General features: G+C 43.3%; 1 protein-coding gene across 1 annotated transcript in view; it reads left to right on the forward strand.

Annotated features, from left to right (window-relative positions):
• Window positions 1-13870, forward strand: part of STK39 (serine/threonine kinase 39) — a 300980-nt gene that overhangs the window by 89634 nt on the left and 197476 nt on the right. Inside the window, exons 4-5 of the mRNA XM_059704214.1 lie at window positions 1667-1808; window positions 2908-2963. Coding sequence (XP_059560197.1) covers window positions 1667-1808; window positions 2908-2963 — 198 coding nt within the window. The remainder of the gene's footprint in view (window positions 1-1666; window positions 1809-2907; window positions 2964-13870) is intronic.

A 13870-nucleotide genomic window follows, 5' to 3' on the forward strand; every position in this document is an offset into this window, starting at 1 on the left:
GTGCGCCATTGTTTCCTTGGGTGCCTACTTGGTTTTTAATTAAAAATTGAAATGAAAAAGGAAAGACAGTAGCAAAAGGAAGCCTATTGGAGCCGGACACAGCGGTCAAGTGTCAGGCCTGCTTCTTGAGGATGGTACTTTATCGATGAGAGGATTTAGTCCAGTGGTTCTCAACCTTCCTAATGCCGCGACCCTTTAATACAGTTCCTCATGTTGTGGTGACCCCAATTTCATTGTTACAAATTGAACATAATTAAAGCATAGTGACTAATCACAAAACCAATATGTAATTATGTATGTGCTTTCCGATGGTCTTAGGTGACCCCTGTGAAAGGGTCGTTTGACCCCCCAAAGGGGTCGGGACACACAGGTTAAGAACTGCTGATCTAGTCTCTTCTCGAGGGGCCCACCCACGGTAACCTGGGACGCTGAATGGCCCCAGATACTCTGTTCAGGCTGAGGATTTTACTTCCTCTCTTTATTTATTTTTATCCCAATTAACCTTTTATAAGCCTGAGAATATCCCCTGCCCACTTTCCTCAGGACTCACTAGAAAATTTCATTGTCTTTTAAAAGAATACAGTTTAGTCTCCTGGGCTTTAGTGGGTAAGGGGACCAGGCTTTACGTTTCCACAGGGAAGGCGAGTGTGGGCAGAAGTGGATGCTTGCTCAGCTTGCTTTCAGCAGGCCAGGCCAGAACTGCATATATGCCTGGTATGGTGTGTCCTTATAAGGTAACAATCGAATGGTTTTGGAAGTATAATATTCTGAATGAGCCAAAAATCCAAGAGTCAATGAATAAACAGATGTTCCATTTCTCTCTGAGGTCGGACATGTGCATTTGTTTTCTTCTATAATATTTTATCACATTCCATCTCTTAATGAGGGTGGGTGGCTAATCTGGTGTAGTAACATCTGATGAGGAAACTCAGCCCTCTTAGTTAATCATGGAGAGCTTGGAGCCTAAGTCAGGTCCTGAGGTAAGCCATTTGTTAACACATCAGAAATGTTGACTCCCCTGGGGGATATTGGTTTTTAAAATGACCCAGAGGTTCGGAATATTAATTACTCTGTGCTGAAACATGAATTCACAGTGCCAAGGATGCTAATCAGTTTATTATAGCAGAGCACTGTGTATTCATTCTGTTATTATAAAAAGTCAGTACATCAACTATCACGTCCGTGAAAATGCAGATTGCCTGGAGTCACAGAAAGGAATCTTGCGGTTACCAGCAGGCCTGGAGGCAATACACCTTTTCTCTCTCCTCCCACCTGTATCAGCTGCTCTGGGTGGCTCACTGCCGCCTCTCTCCTGGCCTCCTGGTCCTTTCTTTTTTCAGTTCAGATGGCTTGAACCCTTTTTTGAGTCTGTAACCAACTGCATGTCTAGGGAAAAAGGGGTTCACTGGGAAGTGGCCCTGAATAGTCTTCCGGTTCCTGACCCAGAATCCTTCTCACTTACTTCAACTGAAAGTGACCCTGCAAACTTGTATGTACTGTGTATGGCCATGGGTTGCCATGTGAGTGTTTGTGTGCCTTGGGGATATTTGTAAACAAAAAACATATTTTTATGTCCTCATTTACTTTTCTAAATAGGGAACCCCGTTCTGGAAAGGCAATGAAGACGCTCACCCAGTTTTTTTGATTCTTCTGCCTGTCCACTTAGGTTCAATGTTGGATATCATAAAATACATCGTCAACCGAGGAGAACACAAGAACGGAGTTCTGGAAGAGGCAATAATAGCAACAATTCTTAAAGAGGTTTTGGAAGGCTTAGACTATCTACACAGAAACGGCCAGATTCACAGGTATGGCCTCTGCAGAGATGTTCAAATTCAGCTGTATCTTTAGTCCTAGTTAATAAAGACTATTAAGGAAAGACATATTGCAGGTGGGTAGGTATTGGCACTATTTCTAACTTAGGCTACATAGATGGAGGGGGGATACTTAAGAAAGAAAATAGAATATAAAGGGTACTGAGTGGACTCATGAAAAAACATCAGTTCACCTGTTGCTCTTCAAGCATGCCCATTTGAATTGGATATCATTTCTAACTTTCTAATACAGGCTAGACTGTTTCAGACATTGTAATATGTTCATTATTTTTGACATGATGGTGAGAGGGAAGGAGGAGGCACTGATTTCATCTTCCTTGAGATATAAAATGCCAATTTAGATAGCCAAACAGCATAGATTATGAGAACCCGGTGTTTTGGATGGGTTAGTGTTACTGGGGCTCTTAGCTATAGTTGTAAATAAATAACCATTTACCAGTAATACTAATATTTTAATTTCCCTACTCAGAACTATAAGTGAGCAATTTACTTTCTTTCAATAATTAGAAAAATATTACTTTAGAAACTAAACTTATAGATTGTCATTTTTAAATTATTAAGACCACTCAGCACACTTCCATATAGTGAAGAAATATATTATAGAATATTGTAAGTCGTGTTCATAAGCAGTGTCTCTTCAGAGGAGAGACTGACCAAATCAATTGTTTAAGAGGCTGATGGGATTAATTTGGAATTACACCACAGACAAATAGAACGGCTTTACATAGGCTGGGCTTTAATTCTTGATAAAACAATAGTATTGTGAATATATGGACAATCTTAACTCTAACATAAAAGAAAGCATCTACTCAGTATTGATTTAATTAAATCTGGATATTGATTTCACAGAAAATATTTGTTACTAACATCCCAACCACTCCCGAGGGACAAACTATAAAATCACATGTATTTTATAACTTTTGAAATCTATGATATAATTTTAGAATTTATAAAATAATGCCAAACTTGCTGTATTCTATGATATGCTTTAAAATCTCCCTGAATGAATTAATGCAATATAATATCGGTACTGCACAATTCATTCTTCTTCTTCTTCTTTTTTTTCTAATAGGGATTTGAAAGCTGGTAATATTCTTCTGGGTGAGGATGGTTCAGTACAAATAGCAGGTAAAGCTGATACAGATAAAATCTTTACTTGTTTACAGAAGTGTTACATTTTCAAGGAATATAGAATCGTGCCTAAGAAATGAATAAATACACGTAATCTTGTTTAAGAATGTATTTGGGCTTCTGTGTTATAGAATGTTTGGTTCTTAGGCGTAACACGTTTTCCTATTGTTTTGATAAATCTTTGTTAGACCATCCTAGAAATAATAGCCCTTTGATAAAGGACAATTTTACTTTTAATTATATTTTCTACCGTTTAGATTGAATACTGGTGATATTTATATAGCTGCAAAAAACTTTGAGAGTTTTTTTTTATAAGTTTGAAAGTTTAAAGCATTGTACACGTTAATTTAAAATCTTTTATTTCGAAAGAGGTGGTAGAAAGAATTGTGAGCTCTTAAAATATAGGGCTTACTCTGCTCTTCAATCTGACCTGCCTGGCTATTCTGCACCGTTGTTTGGCACGCTGACAAGTAAGTGTCCACCGAGTGAATGCATCAGGCAGCCCCTCTATGTGCAGAACATCTCAGTTTGTTAATCTCCTCGAGGAATATGAGTGGCCTGGGGTAATATGTAGCCGGATGCAGATTGACTCTTGTTTTACCCATGGCCATGAAGGCCTGTCTCAGCAGTCCTCTCGGCGATCAGTGCTTTTGGCATTTTTGGCTGGACAGTTCTTCCCTGTAATGGTCTGCCTGTGTCACTGAAGGGGGTTCAGCCTTCTGGCTCCAGGCATGAGATATTACTAGCATCGTCCTTGGTGAGAATTGCTGACCTAACATCTGTCGTTGAAGAATGTTGGAGTTCGCCCCAAATGTTGAATCAGCCAAATCTGCTTCTTTTTTGAGTTGGAGGGAAAGAGCCCTGTTTCTTTGTGTGTGTGTGTGTGTGTGTGTGTGTGTGTGTTTAGCATGGATTTGGTTATTACATGAGAGTTGATCACAGTCCTTGGTCCCAGTTTTGTTTCTAAACAAATTGGAGGGTTTGGAGTTATTCGAAATGCAAGAGTTTCAACAGAAAACAAACACACACCCAACACAAGGATAGGCCTTGAGTCATCTCTTTGATTTGTTGTTTACCCCTCACTGCTTAGTGTATGACTTTCATAACATGTTGAATTTTAAACCGTGTAAGTTCTGACCTAGTAAAACAAATGAAAGGAAATGAGTCAGTAATGAACTCTCAATAGTAAAAGCCATGTTCAAACTTCTTATTAATGCCAAATTTCAAGCATAGCCCAAAGAAGAGAGAAAATTGGAAGAACCCTCCTGTACCCATCACCTTATCAGTCTTTGGCCATTCTTGATTCATTATCCTCTCCCTCCCTGCTTTGTTGGCTCTTATTATTAATGTTGAATTTTGTTCTTGAGGCATCCAAGTTAGTGCCATACACACACACACACACACACACATAAAAATGTAAAATCTTGTCCTCATTGTAAAGAATGAAGAATGGTCCTTATTCCACAGGCTAAGGACAGTTTGAAAAAAAAAATACTTCAACTAAACAAGTGATAACTGAACACATTTGTGGACAAAAGCTTCAAACCGTTCAGCACCAGAGTAGTCTAGTTAAGTACAAGCTTGGGGGTCATCAGCCAGGGCTGAAATTCCCAGGTCACCACTCAAGCTCTCTGACCTCGGTCAGGTTCCCTAACCTCTTTAAGACTCAGATTCCATAGAGGGAAATACAAATATAACCCGCCTCATCATTTTTGTGTGAAGTCAGATGAGGCTGTTTATGTCCAGTGACCTTACAGTGGCCAGCATCCATATGTGATAGGCACTTGGTAAATACCAGCAGCTGCTGCTCCGCTGTGGCTGCTGCTGGCACTTCTAGTACTGTTACTACTGTGGCTCCCGTTGCTGTTGTGGCTGCTGTTATTACCACCAACAGGGTCACACTGCCTCTCCCTCGCACTGCCTGGAGGTCATAGGCACCTCAGATTTGCCCTGTCAGAGATTCAACTCTGAGGAGCTCTATGAGTTTCACAAAGGCAGTGCTTACTAATTAGGGAACTTAGAAGTTAACTTCTCATTCATCTTGCTCTAAGCTGATATGGAAGTGCAACTAACTGTTTCTGTTTTGTGATAAAATGATCATTTCTCAGTATGAGGATCAAAATAGCAGTGAACTGCCTTAGGAACATGGAGATGGGTCAGCCCCTGCCGTGTTCCGCCACTTGGCACCCAGCCAGTGGCCTCATCCCACTGTTCTTGTCAGATGAAGGACCCGAGCTCCATCCCCGGGCCTTCTGGAGCACAGTGTCTTTCTCTTTTTCTCAGATTTCCGGACTTCCTCCCCCTCTCGGGCTTCTGGTTCTTTTCCTCACTGTGGGTGGTAGTTAGTGGTGAGTGTAACCCAGTACACGCGCTCTGTGGGGCTGCGGGGCTCTGCAGGGCATGTGCAGGGAGCCAGCACCTGGGTGTTGTGAGGGTTAATGACTCCATGCAAAGTGCTCAGAACAGTGCCTGGCACGTGGGGAGGACTGTGTGTACAGCCACGCTGGGCCTTGGTATGCTTTCTGTGTCTGTGACCTCATGCCTGCGTATAGCACGAACTAAAATTGCCATCCCTAGACGCATAATGGTGGGTGAACAGGCATTTAATTGTACTCTTTATAGCTCTGGAGCTAGAAGTTTCGAGAATTCACATTTAATTTTCTCCATAGTTTCTGACCTGAGTATTTAGAACTAATTTTTTTGTTTTAACTATGAAATAAGACTATCACTTAACACACATTTGGAATGTTTCCTCCTTGGAACAGGTAGATGCCACTGGTATCCCCATTTTATAGGAATTTGACCAGTTGGTCACGGAACAAAAGCTGACCCCAGAGTCTGTGGGTCTTTTGCTGGCATCTGTGCCCGTGGGTGATGTGGGGGCCTTGAGAGTGGAGACTCACAGCGACAGCACAGTGTTGCTACCTGTTATATTTGAGCAAATGGAACATTACTTTCACTCAGACTGTGTGTGCCCTCTTCCCTCTACATCAGCGGTTTTCAACCTGTGGGTTGCGACCCCTTTGGTGGTCGAACGACCCTTTCACAGGGGTCGCCTAAGACCATCCTGCATATCAGACATTTACATTACGATTCATAACAGTAGCAACATTACAGCTATAAAGTAGCAATGAAAATAATTTTATGTTTGGGACACAACATGAGGAGCTGTATTTAAAGGGCCAGAAGGTTGAGAACCACTGCTCTACATCTTTATGCTCTTTAGGCCTTGTATTTTGAAATAAAAGTTAAACAGGGGAGAAGTTTATATTTATTACTTTGAATGTAATGTGTGTTTATTTTACCTTGAGAGTATTATTATGAACATGGCTTTTAAAAAGAGTTTTGTTTTATCCTCACCAGAGGATATGTTTATTGATTTTAGAGAGAGAAAAGGGGGAGGGGAGAGAGAGAGAGAGACAGAGAGAGAGAGAGAGAGAGAGAGAGAGAGAGAGAGAGAGAGAGAGAAAGAGAAAGAAATATCTATCAGTTGCCTCCTGTACTCATGCTGACAGGGGATTGAATCCGCAACCTATGTCCTGACCGGGAATTGAACCTGCAATCTTTTGGTATATGAGATGACGCGCCAACTAACTGAACCACCCGGCCAGGGCTAAAAAGAGTATTTTTGCTATTCTAATAGAAAGCAAAATTTTTATTTTTAAAAAAGTCACTTCCTCTATTGTATTTACACATATTTCCTTTCTCAGAACTTTTGGTTAGGAAAGGGAAAATTAAAGGGCCTGGTTGAAACCACAAAAAACACCCACCTTACTATGCAGCCAACAAGGGAGAATAAGGCTAATATGCTTGGTTCTGTTTCCAGCGGTACAAGTGCGTGGGAATAACGTACGTTTCATCGACGGTGGGTATGAATCAGGAACTGATGTGTGTGGAGTGCTTCCTGTGTGCCAGGCCAGGTGCCCTGCTGACGCTTTGTGACTCATTCAGTCCTCACCACAGTCCTGTGGGGAAGTGCTACTTTTACACCCATTTTACAGACTAAAACCGAAGGTTCAGAGGGGAAGGTAGTTGCCCAGGGCACTCATAGCACAAGTGGTGGAGTCAGGCTCCAAATTTGGGCAGTCTGGCTCTAGAGCCCTTGACCCACGTCCGTGGGACTTCCAGGGAGAGAATCCCAAATCTGGATGGAAACCTCAGTTTTGGGCGGAAGACCGTTAGCAGTCACTAACCCCTGCACATCTCTGCATAAATTGATTTTGTTTTGGGCTAGGAAACACATTCAGCACCTTTTCCCCCTTCTCCAAGTCGAGACACATGGCGTCATTTGTAAGGTTTTAGGAGAAGCAGTCCTCTTCAGGCAGCATTTGGGGCAGAATGAAGCACAGTAGTGACAACACCCCCTTCAGACTGGAAAAGGTTGGGAAAAGGCTTTACATCTTATGATTTCTTCTGGGCTTGGACAGCCTGTCTGTCTTGTGACTCCCTGAGAATAGGGTTGGATAGGAGGCCGTGGTAAGAGTAATCGTTTCTGCTGTACTACGTGCTAGAAGGAGTGGCTCTTTGAAAGTCATGTTCTTCCCACGGCCCCGCATTTTATTTTCCAGTTTGATGCTCTGTCATATTGTCAGGAAGAGCTTAGTGCTTTGTCTGGCCAGTGACTCAGCCCGTTTGTCCAGAATTAATGAGATACTGTTCTAAGCCAACAGAAATTCACATAAACAGGAACCTTTGAGGTGGTCACTGCAGATATATTGATCTTAGGAGTCTTTGAAACGGTGACCACTCTTCAGGTGCTATAAAGATGTTGATTTCACAACATTGCTTTTCTGAAGAACTTTCTAGAAGGATGTACTAACAACTACATTATATGAGGAAGAGCTCATGCTCATTTTCACTCACTTTTGCCTTTTAGGGGTGTGTGAGTATGTGTGAGTCTGAATTTTCCATCCTCAGTTTTCCTAACAGAAACCAAATCTGGTACTGAGCTAAGGCGGCCAGAATTCTAGAAATTTATCACTACCCCTATCGTAATGTATCTGAGGCCATGAGATAAAGCTTAAGCACTAGGCTTTTCACTGACGAGGCACATTGGTATGACTCGGGGTAGCAGCTCGGTTTTCTGGGAGGGAGATTATATCCTTAGTCAGCCTTTGAATACATTTTTCAGCTTCAGTCTGCATCTAACACTATGACTAAAACTTCTACCAGGAAAACGTGGAACTAGACTTAACTTGCTTCCAGTACTCAGGTATTTTTCTCAAGGAGCCAGAGGGAGGTGTGCACGGTGGTGGAGTTTTAGGCCCACAGCTGGTAGTTTCTTTTGTTGCCCTCCGGTGTTCTTTGGCTCCAGTGAAGTGCACTTTGACAAGGGCGGGTGGAAAGAGTATTTTCTGTGTTGTAAGGAAAAGAGGCTGCCGCTTCAAGCAGGTAATTTGGGCTCCGTGTATGGATTCTGGCTAGTGTCAAAAAAGCTCAGAAAGCTCCTGGGACATCCAGATCAGGGAATGATGACTTGTCATCAGATTTAGGAGTGTGTGCGCTTTGACACCAGACTTCTTCGGTTCACATCCCTGCACTGCTCCTTCTAACCCTGTAACTAAGACATTTAACCTCTTGGTACTCAGTCTCCACATCTGTGCAATGGGAAAATGCTTGTGCTAGAGGGCTAAAGGAGTTAACACACATTTCGGTTTAGAACTGGTTAGGCCATACTGCTTTTTTATTGAGATGGGTTTGGTGCCCTTTAATTATTTAGGCCGTTGTAACATCGACAGGAGGCGGCTAGGGAAGACAGGCTATAAGCACCCCACCTCACCTCCCGCCGTATCATTTTGCTCTTCCTCCGTTAGCCCTTTGATTTCCCTAGTATCCCCAGAGTGAAAAATCCACCACGCCAATCTGACCATACACTTCCCCGGTGCAAAGTTAGAAACTTGCTGATGGCATAAAGCTCCAGCTCCCCTCAATGGCCCGTGAAGGCCCCTCCTGTTTTTCCCGTCTCCTCCACCTGTGCTTTCTGCTTCACCTCTTCGAGATCCACCCTCATTACGTCAAGCACCTTACCCTGGTGGCTTGAAAGTGCCCTCCTTTATACACTCCAACTAGATGGCAGTGAACCTGGGTCTCTGCGTCCCCTCTTCCCTACAGATCATATACTTACCAGCTGCAAACACTCCATCTCAGCACCCCCCGACAGTGCCTGACACAGGACAGGTGCTCCCAAACTTTTGGTCAATGAGAACTGCACGGCAGGCGTGCTGGACACCCTGTCTTGGCAGGTTGTGCGCACGCACCCGCCTGATGGTGGTAGAGGGTCTGTAAGTCGCAGCTGAAAAGCTCAAACAAGTCGGAATATACCAGCTTAACAGACAGGGAGGCGAAATAGAAAATATTTAGGTATGTATGCGAGTGCATAGTTTTAAGGCTGAAAACAGTTTTTTAACAAATACTTTTCAGCTTTGATTTTAAGGAAGCTCTGCCTCAGCCAGCAGATGATGACATGATTAATGTTAAGGAAGACTGAAGCAGAGCATACGAGTGAAGGCCATTGGCTACGTTCCGAAAGCAGAGGACGTGTGCAAATCAAAACCTTTGGGGGCTATACAGTGCATTCTAGTGAACCACAATATGTGGTTTGAGTTTCAGGAAGTTTATAATTATGTGAATTATGGTTTAACAAACTTGCCAACATTCATACACACACACACACACACACACTTGGTTTAAGTAAATAAGGACAGCGGATTAATATGGCCCCCTGAATTTGGGGATCTTGGAAAATCGCGACATGTGTGAAACCTCTAGCTGGAACTGAGAATGCAATCGATTATGGAAACTTCATTTTCCATCCCAGCTGCACACCGTGGGTGAGAAATACTTGGGAAGATTTTAAGCAGCTTCCCATCCTGTACCAGCTGCCAGCAGTAGTTGAGCGGCAGCTTTAGGAAGTCTTGGTGGGGCGAGCCCAGTGGGGAGCATCGCTTTGCTCTGCTTTCCTGCTGGACGTCTCCTGCAGCTGTGCACCCAGCTGTTCACCGTTAGCTGCATGGGGACAGAGCTGTGCTTCCAGGAAGAGCGTCCCGGAGGATGTGAGGCAGATGGCCTCAGTCTTCCCTCTCCCTCCTCCCTCCCTCGCATCTCCCCCTTCCTTTCTTCTGTCCTGCCTTAAAGGGCCTTTTTTGTCATTATTACATTAAATTTTATATATTACCACAAGCTGTGAAAGCCTGGGAAAAACAAGAACTTTTAGACTGAGAGCAGAGACATTCAAGTCAGTTCTCTGCTGGATCGTGTGGTTTTTTTTTTCTTCGTTTTTTTTTCTTTTCCATTTTTCTGTTTCCCAGAACCTCCATTTGTTAAAACAGAAAAATGTTCCTTCCCTGGTGAAAAGGTGAACACTAGGTGTCTGGGTTTAATATATCTTAAGTGGGCAGCTGGCAGATATTTACTGAGCACTGACTGTGATCCAGGCACAGGCCTCTGAGCTGATAGGGTGGTAAGCCACGGAGGAGACATGGTGTCGACTCCCATGGAGGTAACCCTGCAGGTGAAACAGACATGAAAAGTTGGCGATAGAATTGAATGTCAAAGATTTGTAAGTGAAGAGAAGTGCACCTGCTTGAGGAATCTAAGTAGGCCACATTAGGTTTAGTTTAGTAGGCTGTCCTGGGGATAAACCTTAAATATGTATTGTAACTGTGAATGATTTAGGGATAGGTGCTTTTGACTAATACATCTTATAAGTTACTACAGATATCGTAAGATTAGAGATTTTTAGGAAATTGAAATAATGTGAACATGTATTTATACTCCGTGGAATATGGCTTAACACTTGATTTTATAAAGTAAACTTGAGGATACCAGTCGCCAGCACTGTCTAGCCCCCTGGGTTTCTAATGTCCCCTGTGCCTGCTGCCAAGTTCTTTCCTAGCCATATATCACCTGTAAAATGATGTTCTTGGGTTCTCAAGTTTCCTTTCCCTCTACAGATCGTATAGCTGCCATACAGAAGAACCCTGGGAGCCCAGGGCCCCAACAAAGTGCCGTTCCCACAGACCTCCCCACCTCTTTTAATGGCAGCTCCATCCTTCTAGTGGACAGACCACAAGTGTGGTGCTCACCGACATTTCTCTTTCTCTCATACCCTGTGTCCTGTCCATTTGGTCAGCAAATCCTGTTGTTAACCTCGTCACTGCACCTCCCCTGCTGTCATCCTGATCCAAGCCACCATCATCTCCTGCCTGGGTTCATAGGGTCACCCCCTAAATGGTACTCTTCTTCTGATCTTCCCCTCATGTGTAGTTCCCCACATGGCGTCCAGAATTATGCTGTTCAGTCAGTTAATGGCTTATCTCATGCCTTTACCCAAAGCCCTCTAATGTCTTTCCATCTCAGAGCGAAGTCAAAATCCTGATGGTGGCCTACCGCAGGATCTGGCTGGGCTCATTTCCTGCGTCCTCCTCCCCCTCATCCCACTCCAGTCACGCTGGCCGCCTTGCCACGCATGCTTTTGCCTCAGGTCCTTGCACTGGCTGCTCCCTCTCTCTGGAATACCCTTTAGTACCGCCTTCAGATTCTTGGCTCAAATGTCACATCAGGGAGGCTGCCATGGCCATCCTATGGTAAACTGCAGCTCCCCCACTCCTGCTTTTTATCCCCGGATCTATTAGTGGTTCTCAAGGTGTGATTCTAGACCAGCAGCTTCACCATCACCTTGGAAACTTGATAAAAATGCAAATTCTTGTGCTTTTTCACTCCTGGATCTGCTGAATCAGAAATTCTGGAGGTAGGGCCCAACAATTTGTATTTTAAGAGCCCTCTAATGATTTTGATGCACACTAAAGTTCAAAAACCACTGCTGTATATTATACTTTATAATTTTGTTTATTATCTGTATTTCCTCACTATCCTACCCCCACCCTAATTTAAAGTTCACCTCCATGAAGGCAGGATCTCTGCTCTGTAGTCCCAGTGTTTAGAACTGGAAGTGACACTTAGTAAAGAGCTCAATAAATAGTTGTTGAATGTATTACTGAACATATGATTTAGTCACTTTGGATGAAAAGAATACTGAGCAATAGAGTGTGATCCTCATATTTTAGTGAATTCTCAGTGTTAGGAGTTTTAGATGTAAAGTTTTTATTGTCACAGATTAAAAGATTCCAGATTCTTTGAAGCCAAGCTAGTCCTTTGCAAAAGTCTGTGGGAATGATGCAAATTGTTGCTTTAAATACTTGTGGCAACTGGAATTGTGCTATTTTAATTATCTCCCATAGGGACCATCTCTTCAAATGGTACAGATGGGTTATTCTGGTGTTTTGGAAACTTTTAATAGTAAAGCTAGTTGAGTGGAGATTTGTGTGAAAAGGAACCCCTGCAGATATATAAATATCACATTGGAAATTTAGACTTATTAATTAATATTTGATCTAAGTTACTTGTGCCTGTCTTTGCAGATATGGCCAGCCACGAGCCCCATTGACTGCAGAGCATGCGTTTGGCTTGGGAAATGATGATACCTTTATAATATGCTCACCTAGTGCTCTCCTTGTAGCAACTCTGTCAGTTCAGCTGAATAGTTCTCACAGAAGAGGTGACTGAGGGCTGAGCAACTGGGGACTCGGTCAAGCTCATTCTGAAGATTGTAAAAGCAGATCACTTTCAGGTCTCCTGGTGTCTCTTTCAGTCCTTGGCTCACTTCCTTGCCCTTAACTGCCCCCCACCCTGCCCCACCCCCTTGCCTTTGAACTCTATGCCTTTTGACAGTTCAGCTGCCCTGGGGCTCAGATTTTCATCTGTAAAATAAGGAAAATTGACAAGACTTTCTCCAAGTGAAGTGGTGTGTGGGTAAAGTTGCATAAAAATGTTCTGAGTATCCCTTTGTTAGCCTTAGTCATGAGTTGAAAGTGTTCAGATCAGAGGATATCAAGGAGGGGAGAGGAAGCCAAGTATCTGTCCTTTGGCTACTTTTGCCAGAACATCTTTTAAGATATCCCTCTTGCCTCCCACTGGGGAGCCAGAGAAAAATGGATTTGTGACCTGGGGATTATCTGTGGTTTTCCTTTATTCCTTGTAATTATCATGCTCGATAGAAAGTTCACCACTAGTGAGTTCTTGGTCATGTCTACCATGGGCTTCAGAAAGCTGGTTTTTGCCGGCACCTGCAGCACAGCTGGCCCGGGATCCCTGCGCCCTCCTGTATGTCCTCCTTCTGCGTCTGCTGCACCAGGTGTTGCCTCTGGCTCCACATCTCGCCAGAAATACACCTGCTTAGGGGAAGTTCTGTGGCTCCTACGTAGAGGGGTAGATTATCTGCAGTTTGCTATTTCCTTAAATGAGTGCTCTCTCTCACACTGTGTCTAATGGCCTGTATTAGTCAACTGAACCGTGGGCCAGTTGTGAATTGACAACAACTACCACTTCTTGTTCTCTCCCTTTATCCTTTTAAGCCTGTGTTGTCTTGATTGTGAGAAGGTGGCGGAGTTGGGGAGGGAGTGGCAGCTTGTATAGCCTTGGCATTTTTAACAAGAATCCTCCTGTTGAATTTTTCTTACAATCTATCTATGTCGGTGCGAATTGATGTTGATTCCATGTACACAGTGCAAGCAAGTGCTAAGAACTTCTCCCTTGTGAGTAAAAATATAGCACATTTGAAGGAAACCAGTTGATAGCAACTTTAAGAGCCTACCCACATGAGACACCAGTCATGGGAAGGTTTGCTTCTTTGGTTTCTTTTATTTTGAAAGGTGACTAAAAAGACTTCTGACTTCTTTCCTTCTTTTGCTGACAGCAAAGGCTGTGAAATTGTCATTCTCTTATGTTTCAAAGAAGGTCAGGACTGCCTCTCTCTCACTCATAGATGGGAAAACACGGATTCGTCCAGAGCAGCTGAGAAGTGACTGTCTAGGTCCCAGACTCTGGAAATAGGTCAGATTGTATTT

This window comes from Myotis daubentonii, chromosome 7, assembly GCF_963259705.1.
Source record: "Myotis daubentonii chromosome 7, mMyoDau2.1, whole genome shotgun sequence".
Lineage (NCBI taxonomy): Eukaryota > Metazoa > Chordata > Mammalia > Chiroptera > Vespertilionidae > Myotis > Myotis daubentonii.